Source organism: Grampus griseus (assembly GCF_964374135.1).
Source record: "Grampus griseus genome assembly, chromosome: 5".
In the NCBI taxonomy this organism is placed as follows: domain Eukaryota; kingdom Metazoa; phylum Chordata; class Mammalia; order Artiodactyla; family Delphinidae; genus Grampus; species Grampus griseus.
The window spans coordinates 94161561-94176175 of record NC_138998.1 but is presented as its reverse complement, the minus strand read 5'-3'; the positions used below and the strand labels follow the sequence as shown (position 1 = coordinate 94176175).

Below are 14615 nucleotides of genomic sequence, written 5' to 3'. Positions count from 1 at the left end.
GATCAAAGTGGTCAAAAGGTACAAACTTCACACTATAAGATAAATAAATACTGGGGATGTAATGTACAACATGATGATTATAGTTAACACTGATGTATGCTATATTTAAAATATATTAAAAGTTGCTAAGAGTAAATCCTCAAAGTTCTCATGACAAGGAAAAAAGCATTTTTTTCCTTTTTTTTGTATCTATATGAATGATGGATATTAATTAAACTTATTTGGTAATCATTTCACACTAAGTGTAAGTCAAGTCATTATGCTGTCACCTTAAACTTATATAATGCCGTATGTCAATTGTATCTCAATAAAACTAAAATTTTAAAATTATGTGTAAATGGAGAATCACAATGGAAACTGCTACATTAAAGAATTTGAAAAATCATATGGTAGGAAAATTTGTTTAGCTTTTTCAGGACCAGCTTGACTAAGGAAATTTTTTCTCTGATAATATTTATTAACATTTCAATGAATACCAGTGTTCCCCAGGAAATAAAATAGAGAATCACCTATTTCAGTGATAGACTTCATGGGCAGGTCAAGTAAAATGAGCTGCCTGATTTTGTGTTAGGCTTTGCTTAACCATTGCACTGTTCTGTGCCCAAAGACAAAGTAAGAGTGGATTATGGAATAATTATCCCAGGGAATACGTTCTGTCTCTGTAGGTAAGAAAGGCCAATTCTGCTGCCTTCCTACATAGTAGCAGTGTTTTGGTCTCCAAGCTGTGAAGAGGATACCTGCTTTCGCTTTGCAGCTGTGACTGCAATTACTACACCAGATGAGGCAGAAGAACTGATCGAGACAGCGATTGCAGATCACATCCTGATTATCACATTCAGTGATAAAGTGCAGTGGAGAGAAGAGGAATTAGTCAGCAAGTTCAGTGACTGAACAATTCAGAGTTCTGAATTGTTCTTCTTTATTTTAATAACAAAGTTCCTTATTGCATGGATTCTTCATTTCCTCTACTTGTATAAGTAAAACCTATATGCTTTTTTCTGCTTGAAAAAGATGACCAAACTCTTCTAGTTCTAGCAGGTGTGAATAGAAGCCTGCAAAGTTTATCGAGGACTGCGTATGCATTTCTTTCAGCCCTGCAGACAACAGCTTGCATTTGCTAATGAGAAACAGAAGGGGAAAACTGAGGTGGTGAGGAACCTGTTCAATACAGAGGGGAAACCTGAATTCCTAATCCACTTTAAATTCTTCATCAGCTGCTGGTATTTTGGGTAGATGAAATATCAATACCCCTTTTAAACTTCTTGCTCAATATTGTATAAAAACTTGAGGAGAATTAACTTGAAAAATTGTGTTAAAACAACAAATATAACATCTGTTTTCTAAGCAATTTTAAGTTTATGTAGTGCCAAATATTGCTACTCTCATTTTATAGAGATAGAAGTAAAAATGATATATAAATTACTTGTATAATCTGCTAAGATTATATAGTCTTGGAATATCTCTTGGAGTCCAGGAAATAAATTAGAGTTGACCTTCCATATCCATGGGTTCCACATCTGTGGATTCAACCAACCTCAATGAAAATATTCAGAAAAAAAATTCCAGAAAGTTCCAAAAAGCACAACTTGAATTTGCTGCATGCCAGCAAACATTTATATAGCATTTACATTGTATTTACAGCTATTTACATAACATTTACATCATATTAGGTATTATAAGTAATCTAAAGATGATTTAAAATATATAGGAAGATGTGCATAGGTTATATGCAAATACTGCATATGCCATTTTATGTAAGGGATTTCAGCATCCATGGATTTCTTTTAAATTTTGGTATCCAAGGGTGGTCCTGGAATCAATCCCCCATGGATACTGAGGGATGAGTGTCCTTTATTTCCAGGTGAGATTTCTGTGGTACTACAAAGCAGCGCAGTCTTCAGCATACAGGAAAGACTCCTCCTATTATACTGAATAGGTTTTGGTTCATACAATCAGTTTTAAACCAATGCTACCTTTAAGTATGTATAAACCAGCCCATGGATCCAGGTGCAATCATATTCATGGGAATACCTGCATCTGAGCTGCACAGAGCCATCAGTTGCTCACAATAGACTCACGCAGCCTCACTCTTCTCTTTCAATTGTTTCGAGGAGTGCCCAGGGCCTAGTTGCCATTTGAGGTAACTGTCCTGCTCCTCTGGTTATTAAACTGCTATGGTTTGTAGCATGGGGTAGAGGTGGGGAAGGAGAAGACTGACCCTCTTCCCAATTTTATTTCACACATGGCCACCTGAGCACTAAAGTAGACTCATTTGGGTTCAGTCTCACAAAGCCTTTCACAACCCTCTTTCATTGTAATTCAAACCAGTTAGTTCCTCAAAAAGGAAGGGACTCAGACACACACCCATGCCCTTTACAATTTGTTTCTCTCTCTTCCCTGTCCCTTTTTCATCCAAACCTCTCCCTCTTGTACGCCTATAAATCATACAGTTTGGTGGGAGTGCTTAATCCCACCTGATAGAACCCACCTAAGGATTACTTCCTGCCCAATCAAAATGTATAGTTATGACTAAGTAACTCAGTTGGTTAAGAGACTTGTGTAGGGGAGGAAAGATAATTTTCCCTCTACCCTTCTAGGTTCTTAGCTGAAGCCCCCTATAATAAAAGACAGATTAATAGAAAAAAACAAATAGAAGTTTAATAACATGTAAACCTCCTATATTCATGGGTGATACCCAGGAAAACGGAGTAACTCCCTGAAATGGCCCAAGCCACTACCTTAAATACCATCTCAAGCTAAAGACAAAAGAGATGGTGGTGGTGGGGAAGCCAGTTATGGGAGGTCATCAGGTAAATCACAGTAAACAGGAGTATGGTTGTTATGCAGATTTAGGTCTGTAGCCTCCTTTGTAAGAGTTTCTGGAGGTTTAGTTCCCCTCTTCCTTCCTGGTACAGAGAAGGAGATGCACTTACAAATGGAGATTTCCCTTATAAATGTAAATGTCTCTTTCAGAAGAGTAACTTCCATTTGTTTTCAGGGATTCTCCTATGTCTGCCATTTCTGTTTTCTTTTTTTTAAAAAATATTTATTTATTTATTTTGTTGCACTGGGTCTTAGTTGTGGCATGTGGGCTGCTTAATTGTGACATGCAAACTCTTAGTTGCAGAATGCATGTGGGATCTATTTCCCTGACTAGGGATTGAACCTGGGCCCCCTGCACTGGGAGTGCAGCCTTAACCTCTGCGCCACCAGGGAAATCTCTGCTCTTTCTTAAAAATAATCAATTTAAGGTAACCCTTATGCCAAAGAGGCATATTTTGGGGTGGCATATTCTGCTCCCCTTCACTTGCAACATTGGCATCACCTGGGAGCTTGTGAGAAATCTAAAGACACGCCCCATCCCAGATCTACTGAATCAGAATCTGCATTTTAATAAGATTCTGTATAATGCATATTCATATGAAGTGCTGATTGGAGTGTGGTACTCATGATGTCTTGCCAGCTTTATGTTGTTACATACCAGAGTGTTTATGCCAACCCCAACTGGCTGTCACGCACTTGCTTGCTGTTAATGACAGTAGGGATTAGCAAATCCATTGCTGTTAAGGGGAAATGATTTAAAAAATTTATTATTAATAATAAAGCAAGATAATTAATTGCCAGACTAATGCACTTAAAAAAGCTAAATACCTAAACAAATAGCAAAAATCTATTAATTTCATATTATTTAGTGTGTTGAATTAGAAAATATCTGACATAGAGAATTTTGATGTTCCTCTAAAAGTCTGAAAACAGGAATCATCTCAGGCAGTTGGCAGATTACAGATAGGAAATATGAGTTCTGGATGAACAGTCAAGATGAACCTATATCATTGAGCACATATTTTCTTTGTGAATCTTGAAAGTTGATATTAAAAAGTTAGGGGCTTACTAACTTTTTAGGAAGTGGTTGCCGCGGTGGTTGGGAGTCCGCCTGCTGATGCAGGGGACGCGGGTTCGTGCCCCGGTCCGGGAGGATCCCACGTGCCCGCGCGTGAGCCGTGGCCGCTGGGCCTGTGTGTCCGGAGCCTGTGCTCTGCAATGGGAGAGGCCACGGCAGTGAGAGGCCCGCGTACCGAAAAAAAAAAAAAAAAAAGTTAGAAATCATACATGCTGTTTGTGAAAGAGTTTAATTAAACATTTTAATAAACACTTGCTGAATGTTTGTTAGGCACGCTGGGAAAACCCAGAGCTTTCAATGAGTTCATAATCTAGTGGGAAAGCAAATATCCACTCCCAGGTATAATGTAGGTGATATTGTAGACTCATAGTTAACGTGATGTGGGGTAGAGCGGAAGAGAATGACTATATATCATTGGAAAAATGAAGTCTTACAAAAGGAAGCCTTAGAAATTGTTTTGCTTTTCTCAGCCCATTTCTATTACCTGAGTGCTCTCAATGGGTATTCCATCTATTATTATTGTTTATAATTGATGTACTGAGTATTGGTGATTATCAAATTTATACTTCTTACTCTTTTCTATCCTCTAAATATTAGACTCTTATTTCCAACTACCTGCTGTATATTTCTGCTTGAATGTCCCATATGTACCTCAGCCTCTCAAAAACTGAGCTCATCATCTTTTTCCTTCCTGTATTCCTTATCTCAGGGAATAATCCACCCAGTCACTAATGCTAGAAACTTGACCATAAGTTTGACATCCCCTTCTCTTCATGCCATCATCTAATCAATTTCTTATAAAATTTAGCCAGTTGGAACTGTTTCATTTCTTCTCAACAGTCCCTTCCAAACAGCTGTGCCCTACCAAGACATGGTTGTATATAACGTGGTATTCAAACCTCTATCATGTCATTATCAACTGCATTGCAATTGTCTGGTTTTTTCTCTGTGTCCTTTACCCAACCATGAGTTCCTTGAAGTGAAGGAGTCCTGTTAATGTCTTTATCCTCAGAGTTTAGCACAGAGACTAACGTACTGTATATAAACAAATGCTTTTTTTGGATACTTTGTTAACATGAAGTGGCATGTAGTTTAGATCTTGAAAATAAATAGGACCAAATAGCCTCTAGCTTGTGTAAAACTGATGGCACTGATTTTGTGTGTTCAACTCCTGTGCACCCCACCCTTTTTTTTACAATCTACACTGACACCCAGAATTGCTTTTCATACAGATTTTTACATTTTCAGGTCAATAGTGAAGGAACATTTTGAGCCACTGCACTGCAGTGCTGAGTTCAGTTCAATTCTGGAGTGTTTGTGTTGCAGAATATATGTGTGCAAATTATTTGAATACTTGCATTGATCTGTGCCCTTATTAATCCAGGTAATAATTAGAACATGTTAAATATTCTGACACTACTGAAAGAAAATATAGGTCTCAAACTTAATAGTATTGAGATGAGATAAAAATCATTCCATGTATCAAAAATTAGAAATCATTAGCCTCATCTGGATGCAATTGGATGTAAGCTAGTTGAGTATGGAATTGTTGAGAAAAAGAAAATAGATATATTTGTTAAATATGTGAATCATATGCTGAGAATATATTGTCATTAATTATGTCTAAAGAGAAAAGTATATTAGGTGTTCTAGGAATGGAACTTTCTTGGAGATAAATAGGTAGAGTGATGTTTTTATTCACATATACAGAATTGGATCCATTTCCTTTTTACTCCATTTATATGGTAACCATATTCTATGAACCCCATATCAGGCTATGTTTTTGTACATGGTGAGATAGATGGTGACAGGATATTTAGTGTGACAGGATATTTAAATTTGCATAATTTTAGAAAATCTGAGACAAACTCATTGCCTGATTGGTAGGTAAGAGGAGTGCAGAACATCTCTTTATTTTTATCTGAATTCAGTTGAATACTGCATTTTTAAATTTTCTATGAATAACTTAGCTTGGTTAAATATCAGGGGAAAAATCACCCTTTTGGCAGCATACCGGCACATAAACTCTGTATGCAAGCCTACCATTTTAGACATACTTAGTATCTTTAGACAGAAAACACTAGAAACCAAACATCTAAAGATGTTTATTCCTTGATTATTTTTTGTCATTAGCTTGTATTCATTGGATTGTTTAATACTGCAGTGTTGTTCAAAGGGATATTACAATTCAGGCCAGGGATTGGACAATAAAAAGGCTAAAAAAAATTAGTTGTTGAGAGCAACTGTTATTCAGTAACTGAAAAAAATTTCTCTACTTTTTGCAGAAATTGCTCTTTGGCAACTTAAAGTAGCATTTTTGTTTCCCTCAAAGCCTCACAAATGGAAAAGTTGTGCTGAATAGATGTCTTTAGTATCTACAACCAGGGAAAAATGTGTTCCTTGGAAGGGACAGTGAAAAGTCTTTAGAAAGCTAGTTTAGGATGGATTTGAACAGATCCTTTCTTACACTGTAAAGTCTTTAGTTTGTTATCATTTCTCCAAGTGGGATCAGCTTGTAGCAAATTCAGTTCCACTGCAGGGGTTACAAGTCTCCAGTTATAAAGCAGAAAACGGAAGAGAGCACTATGTCTGGACAAAGCAATCACTGCCATTGTTAAGCTAGCATAGGCATCAATTAATTCTCAAACAAAGGTGAGGAAGCTAAAATCTTCAGTTGGTTTAAGTTAAGGGAGTGATACCTCTTTTGTAACATATTTAATGATATGTATTAACTTCCATACATTTAGGGTATGCCAAGTAATGCAATGATACTCATTCTCTATTTCCCAAAGCATAAAGAGTTCTTAGTGCACGGTCTAGTAGTTGAGAATTTGATTTCACATTTAAGTAGATATTTTGCTACCTTACAGAGACCATTTTGTATGTGAAGGTTTCCTGTGATCTTGCCTATGTGCTTGCTACTTGGCCTCATTGCCTACCATTTCCTCCTTGCTTTTTAAATTCAAATGAACTGTCCAGCTCCTAACCAGCCTAAGCATATTTATTTCACACTTCTGTCATCATTCATGCTGTCCCCTTTGTGCTGTAAGTTTCCCACTCCTTTTTGTAGCTAACTCCTACCTATACTTCAAAACTCAGTTCAATGCCATCTTCTCCAGGAAGCTGTTCCTAATCAACTGGTCTGGGTAAGATTCTCTTTCAATGCCACCCCATGGTTCTCTGTCCAATCTTTCTTAAATGTGGGCCACATCTACCTCCTCTTATGGACTGTGATCTACCTAAGAAAAAGGACCACTACTTTGTACATCCTTAGTGCAGTCTATTGCCCCATACTTTATGTGATTAATTAATTAATTACTCACTGGAGTACATCAATGAATATCATAGCTTCCTGCTTTCTGGAACTTTCAATTTGTTGAGAAGACAATTATACAAATACATATATGATTCCAAGTCAATACGACAACATAAGACAGAGTAGCATAATTTAGATTTGGGATCAGGAAAGTCTTTGGGAAAAAGACAATGAAATTCAAGACCTGAGGGATGAGTAGGAGTTCCTCAGACAAAGATTGGGAATAGGAGAAGCATCCTACGGAGGGGAAAAAACTGATTGAAGGTCATGTGTAACCTATATTAGGCTTTTTAAAATACAGTATTTTATTGAGGAATAACATAAAATAAAATGCAGCAATTTTAAGGGTGTGGCTTGAAATTTTAACATATGTATACACTCATGTTATCACCACTCAGATTGATAGAGAACAATTTTATCACCCTCCAAATTTTCCTTGTTTCCCCTATTCTAGACAGTTTTCCTTCAGAGGTAACCACTATTCTGGCCTCTATGATTCAGTGTGATACATTTAAAGAACTGAACAGAGTTCAGTGAAACAGATGTAGGGAGTAAGGAGGATAGTAGAGAGGAGATGAGAATGCAGAGGTAGGCAGGTGGTGGATCACAGAGAGTCTTGAGGACCTGATTCAAGATTTGGACTTTTGGCCTGAGTGAAATGAATAGCTGTTGAAGATCTTTGCAAAGAGGTAACATGATTGGATTCACGTTTTAACAGCTGTACTAATCAGAGGGCATTAAGAGTTGAAATAAAGGAACCAGTTAGGAGGTGAATGTAATATTCTAGGGAAAATATAATTATGGCATAGACCAAGGAATAGCATAAAGATGGAGAAAAATCACCAGATTTAAGATGTAATTTGAAGTTTGAATGTTTGAAACATTCAAACGTTTGTTAAAATGAACTCATTATTTTAATAAGAGCATCATTTAAAAATTATAGTTGCATTTGAACAGCTAATGTTGTTGAAAGCTAATAGAGATATTCTCCCAATTTTAAGTCATATTTATTATTTTCTGTGTTGGCAAAGTATGCTTCATCTGTGGGTTATCATTTTATTTTCCACCTACAAGGGGAATATTGCTTGGGGTTTTCTGTACCAAGCAGCCTAATATTTGCCTTTTGGCCATGAAAAAGATTTTCCATCTTTCTATCTTTTGCTATGAAAAAAATTTTTCTTTTTTGTATTGAGTTTAAAATCATAATCAAATATAGGAATTTCCACTTTGATTGATTCATATCCTCAAAATATGACTCACTTTACCAACAAAAAGCCAGTATGCAGAATAAACACTCCAAAGAAATATGCTGTTGAACACTTTTACCCATAGATTAGAACTGATATATTTAAGCAAATTAACTTTATGCCAAAAAGTCATGAATGACATTTACATATTACTTAGATCATTTACCAAAAAAATATTTTATTATGCTTGTTTTTCCTTTTTTGAACAATCAAGGTGATTTCTCCAAACAGCCTAATCCATTTTTATTTGTTTGTTTTCACACTTTGAAAACCAGATGTATGTTTCAGATTCTTTATCTCAGTGGTAAAAAATAAGAGTGGTAAAAAGTAGTAAGCTTACTGTATTAATTTCCTAAGTCTGCTGTAACAATGTGGCATAAACAGAGTGACTTCAAACAACAGAAATTTATTTTCTCGCAATTCCGGAGGCTGGAAGTTAAAAATCAAGGTATCAGTAGGACTAAACTCCATCTGAGACTCTGGACAGAATCCTTCTTGGCCTCTTCCCAGCTTCTGGTGGTTTGCTGGCAGTCTTTGCTATTCCTTGGCTTGTAGGTGTGTCACCCCAATTCTCTGTCTTCACATGGCATTCTTCCTGTGTCTCTGTCTCTTCACATGATACTTCTTTTAGAAGAACACCAGTAATATTGGAGTAGAGACCCACCCTACTCCAGTATGACCTCATCTAAACTAATTACCACATTCTGAGGTACTGGGGGTTAAGATTCAATGTATCTTTTTTTTTTTCTGGAGGGAGGGAAACAATTCAATCTGTAACAGTTACCAAAACCAATAAAACTGAAAGCTTCTGACACTGGGGACTTGCCTAGCAACAGCCAAATTCTCCATTTTCTACATATATTTTCCTCATTACATGCAGAAAAATAACTAAATAGAGACATGAAAATCTTGTGTGTGGAGTGTGTGTGTGTGTGTGTGTTTGTGTGTGTGTGCCTGCTCACCTCTATAGACCTGGAATGGATCCCATCACTGATAACTCATGGAATCATGGAAAACTGCAAATTGTGTATTTACATTTTCATGCCTAGTTAATTGCTTTTATTCAGGCATAGTTATTGGCAAATTTTTCTTAGGGTAGACTGCATGTCTGACTGTAATATCAACAGATAAGTTTTCATTCTCTTCCTCTCTAGCATAATTTAATAAAATAAAATGGAATCTGGATAGATGGCTTTTGTTTATACATCCTGGATAAGATGGGTTACAAAACACCAAAGTGCTCAACAATTTGGCTTAGGATGGATTTTAACTGCTTCTTCCTTACACTTGAGAAAATGCATCATTTGTAGTGAGGCTCACTGCTCTAGACAGGTGATCTAAATAATTCAGTTCCTCTCTTCTGAATTTCCTCCGTGGCCTGATTTTTTCCACTCAATTCTCCAATCATTTTACACTACCCAATAAACATTTAATGCACATCCACTGTGTACCGGGCACAAGGAAACAGAGATACACTATAATCTCTACACTCAAAGATCTCTCCTGAAATAACTAAATCAAAGACTATTTTTCCTAATACTTTCACGTTGGATTATGGTGTATTCAAGTATAGGAATGAGTTAAACAGACCATGGGGATGAAAATACCTCAGGGGATGGTAAAGTTATTCTTGGACCCCATGCTGTGCTTTCGTGATTTGTTTGTTTTTTTATATTTTTTATTTCAGCTGAAAGAGACATCAATGTCTACTGTGGGGTCCAGGCCATTACAATGAAGATTAATTTTTGCACAGTACTTTTCTCCGGTTATTCTGAAACAGACCTGGCACTGAACGGAAGGCATGGGGATTCCCACTGCAGGGGGTTCATCAATAACAACACCTTTCCTGCAGTGGTCATTTTCATCATCAATCTCAGCACCTTGGAGGGCTGTGGAAACAATTTAGTGGTAAGATTAGTGTGAAATTGTGTGCTAGGTTTGGGGATCATAACTAAAAAATCTCCCAATTTCATGAAATAATCAGAAGCCCAATCTGTCTTTCGAGAAAAAATTCCAATAAAACTGAACAAATAGCTTTCCTTTGCCTGTTTGAGGCTTCTGCTCCCAATCATACAATTTTATTTTCCAATAGTGGTTCTGTTTATTGTAGCTGGTGGTTGAGGGGGCTGAGATTAACTGTGCTACTCTAACCAACATTATTTTGTGTGAGTGATGCTGAGGAATATGTCTCTACAGTTATTATCTAATTATCTAATTATCTAATGATAATTAGCTATGTTCCTCATGCGTTTCATGGAAGTATCTTTTATATTCCAGTGAGTTTGGCGATGGATCACTTGGCCTATTGCTTCTTAGTGACCTCATTCAGGAAGAAAGATGAAATATAGAATGAGAAACTTAGAATCTTCTAGGTTATCATGTTTACCACTGAATGATCCACACCACTGTTTTGTAAAAGAGGGCTGTTAGCATTTCCAGTGTGAAATTCTTCATCCTGTGGGACTGTCCTTTGAATTTCAAAATGTTATCATACACAGTCTTACCCATGAAATCCCAGGAGCACGCTCTCTCCAGTCATTGTGAAAATCAAAACACCATTTCAAATATTTCCACCTTGAGTGAGAACCACTAGTCTACACTATTCATTTATTTATGCATGCATTGAACACCAAAAATAGAATTGAAAGAGGCATTCACTCTCCTGGGAATTAAAATTAATTGAAGTAAAAATATTGTGATTTGGGGGGTGTTACACTAAAATTCATTTAGCACTATTTTTTCTTTTGCTTGTTTAAATATAGTCTTATTGGTTAATCCTAGCAAAGACAAAAAGAAGATTCAATGAGCGTGACCACTTAGCCCAGTGAAGAAGGAGAGATCAGTTTTTCCTCTTGATAAATTATTGTTTGGGATTAAGGGGAAAAGCTTGATTATTCTAAGGGCAGGGCTTTTAAGACGTGGTGGGAGATAGGAGACAGGAAAAAGAGATTTCTTTGAATCTCCTTTATCTTTTCCCGGAGGGCAGTTAGAATATTGTGCCCATGACCATTTCCAAGTCTACAGCTTGAGTATTGTTGACTCTTTTTATTGAAAACGTTTATTCATCTCTCTGGGTTGTGTGCAGAGAGGTTATGAAGTGGGCCTAAGGGAGAGTGAGGGAGAGGGATTCAGGTTGATTATTACACATCCAAGGTTCCGTGTGGAGGGAGGGGGCCCCTGTGGAGAGCAGCAGCCCTGCCCCTCCTCCCACGGTCGCCCAAGGCCTCTCCTTCAAGGAGCTCTCTACTCTTGACTTCAGTCTTACCCTGCTGCTGGGAAAACAATTTGGGAGAAATGCCAGACAAAGCCTGTGTGTGTGTGTGTGCGCGCGCGTGTGTGTGTGTGTGTGTGTGTGTGTACGTGTTCGTGTGTGTACCTTCATTTTTTTTTTAGAGCTGAATTACTCTGGTATAAAAATTGAGATATATATCATGTGTATATATATAAATATATGTATATAATTTTTTTTTGCAGACAGAATTTGCACGTTTAGCTAGCCAGTCAGGCAAGCGATGTGTAGAGAGGAAGAATCACTTAGTTTTTTATTTTTGTCTTAGATGTCACCACCTTTGGAGTTTGCTCCAAGGATAGTCCTGTATGGGAAAAATTAAGTAGACTACTAAATCATCTGGATTAGAATCAAAATGTTTTCATTCATAATGATTTTGGTTCTCTTCATGAGTCAGCTAGATAATTGCTTCAGCTTTGCCCATGTGCTCCTAGGTTCATGTATAAAGGGTATTCTATTGTTGAAAATTAAATGTTACCGGTCTCCATAATATCTGCTAAAAATATTAATTGAGCATCATATTGTATTTGACATGGTGGGAGAAGCTCGATTGTATTATGAAGGTCAAGAACATTATTGATTATTCCTGAAATGCTGGTTCTTAAATTTTAGTGGGATTGGAGAAATGAAAGCTAATCAGTCCCAGGAAAATATACACATGGACAATATTTTTATATAAATTCTAGGAGTTCATGATCCCTCCGCAACCCAGCTAAGAACTATTGTCCTGGAAGGGGATGAGAATCTCCATGTACCACAGAGGAAGACCCTGAGAAGATCGACCCTAAGAAAATTTGTGACCTTAATTCATTTGTTCAGAATTTATCTTGAGGACCCCAAGATGCTGGTGTCACTGAGCTATGCTGAAGGGACAAAGGCAAACAAGACCAGGAGGGTCTCCTGCCCACAAAGAGCTCTGATTATGGATGGGGGTGTGCTGAGTCAGACTGCTCATGCACTGTGACTGCATGAATAGAAGCTGTGGGGTGTATCAGGAGAAGTTTCCAGGGAAGATGACATCCAGGGGAGGAATGGGATATGTCATGGTGAGGAGGGGAGAGTGGAGGCAGGAGGAGTATGCCCAAAGGCCAGAGCAACAAGGGCCTTGGGGCTGGGACATTATTAACCAAGAGTGGGAGCCTGAAGATGTGAAGCTAACATGGAAAACAAGATCAGATTAACAGGGGTCTTTTAGGCCATGCCACGGAATTTGGACTTTACCCATGAGTGTTTTCAAATTACTTGCTGTAGCACAACGAGTGACATATAGTCTCTCTACTTTCTTATTTATGAAATATGAGTATAGTGTCTTTGGTTATATGAAGTTTTATTTAGTTAAAAGACACATATGAGTCAGACAGAGAAAGACAAATATCATATGATATCGCTTATATGTGGAATCTAAAAAAATGCTACAAATGAGCTTATTTACAAAATAGAGTCACAGATGTAGAAAACAAACTTATGGTTACCAGGGGAGAACGGGGGAGATAAATTGGGAGATTGGGGTTGACATATACACACTGCTATATATGAAATAGATAACTAATAAAAACCTACTGTATAGCACAGGGAACTCTACTCAATACTCTGTAATGACCTACATGGGAATAGAATCTAAAAAAGAGTGGATATATGTATATGTATAACTGATTCACTTTGCTGTACACCTGAAACTAACACAACATTGTAAATCAGCTCTACTCCAATAAAAACTAATTAAAAAAGAATAAAATCACCCTCTTTATGAGAGGAAGAAGAAAAAGACATATGATCACTTATAAGTAGCATTATATGTGTATAATTTCAAAACCATGCCATGTTATAGTTGCAACAGACCCTAGAAATGATTTGTCTAATGTTTTATTTTGCATATGAAATGCCTAGATTTACATGTAACTATTTAATAACTGAGCTTGATCTACCATTCTAACAGGTATCCACAATTCCTGGAGTCAGTGCTTATGGAAATGCAACTTCAGTACAAATAGGAAATATTTCAGGATATATTGATACTCCAGACCCACCAACAATCATCAGTTACCTACCTGGACTTCTTTACAAATTTAGTTGTAGTTATCCATTGGAATACCTGGTTAATAATACCCAGCTTGCTTCGTAAGTCGCATTTTATTCTTGCTTTCTCATATTGTCTTTTGGTTTGAGTCATTTTTACCCTTGAGGGACTTATAAAGATGGTAGGATTTGTTGAGAATAGCTAAACTCAATGTCATGGAAACCATATAAGGTCTTATCTATCTACTTACCTACCTATCTACCTCTCTATCCATCTGTAAGTGTTATTGTTATGATGCATATCAACAGCTCAGTTTTAATCCCCCCCCCCAATTAAAATTGGCTCAAACTAATCAGATGTCTGCCTGGGGTTCTCCTAGCTCCCCTTAGAACTGCCCAAGAACCCAAGAACCCTGGGTGCTTATGCACCAGAAGGGCCTGTCCTGTTGCCAGTGTGTGGAACATTCGGTCACTGCATTTTTGGGTCCTGTTTAGCTTCATTCTCTGCCGTATCTCTCACTGGTGGACTCTGCTGCCCAGAATCTGAGGTCTCCATGCCTCCTGCTGAGGTGTCACCTGCACAGTTGCTGATGCTTCCCAGGAAAGGTGGTGTCACCCAGAACCAAAGAGCTTCAGACATGGACTGCGGTCATTGCCTTTTGTTTATAGTCATGTATTCATTCATTACTCCCAAAGCACATACTCCAAGACAGTTATACATCCACGTTACAATATAACCATATGGATTTGTGAAATATTTTTGACAAGATGGGGTGATTGAATAAGAACTTACCCTCTCCAGTTCTAGGGTTTTCTATCACAAAAGTAGTTATTGTTTAATCTCAG

At 37.3% G+C, this 14615-nt stretch overlaps 1 protein-coding gene across 1 annotated transcript in view; it reads left to right on the top strand.

Moving 5' to 3' along the window:
• The window catches only part of ZPLD1 (zona pellucida like domain containing 1), a gene marked incomplete at its 3' end in the record, with an annotated part of 86107 nt that overhangs the window by 52683 nt on the left and 18809 nt on the right, over positions 1-14615 (top strand). The window contains exons 3-4 of the mRNA XM_082654711.1: positions 10152-10372; positions 13690-13871. Of these exons, the coding sequence (XP_082510837.1) occupies positions 10152-10372; positions 13690-13871 (403 nt within the window). The remainder of the gene's footprint in view (positions 1-10151; positions 10373-13689; positions 13872-14615) is intronic.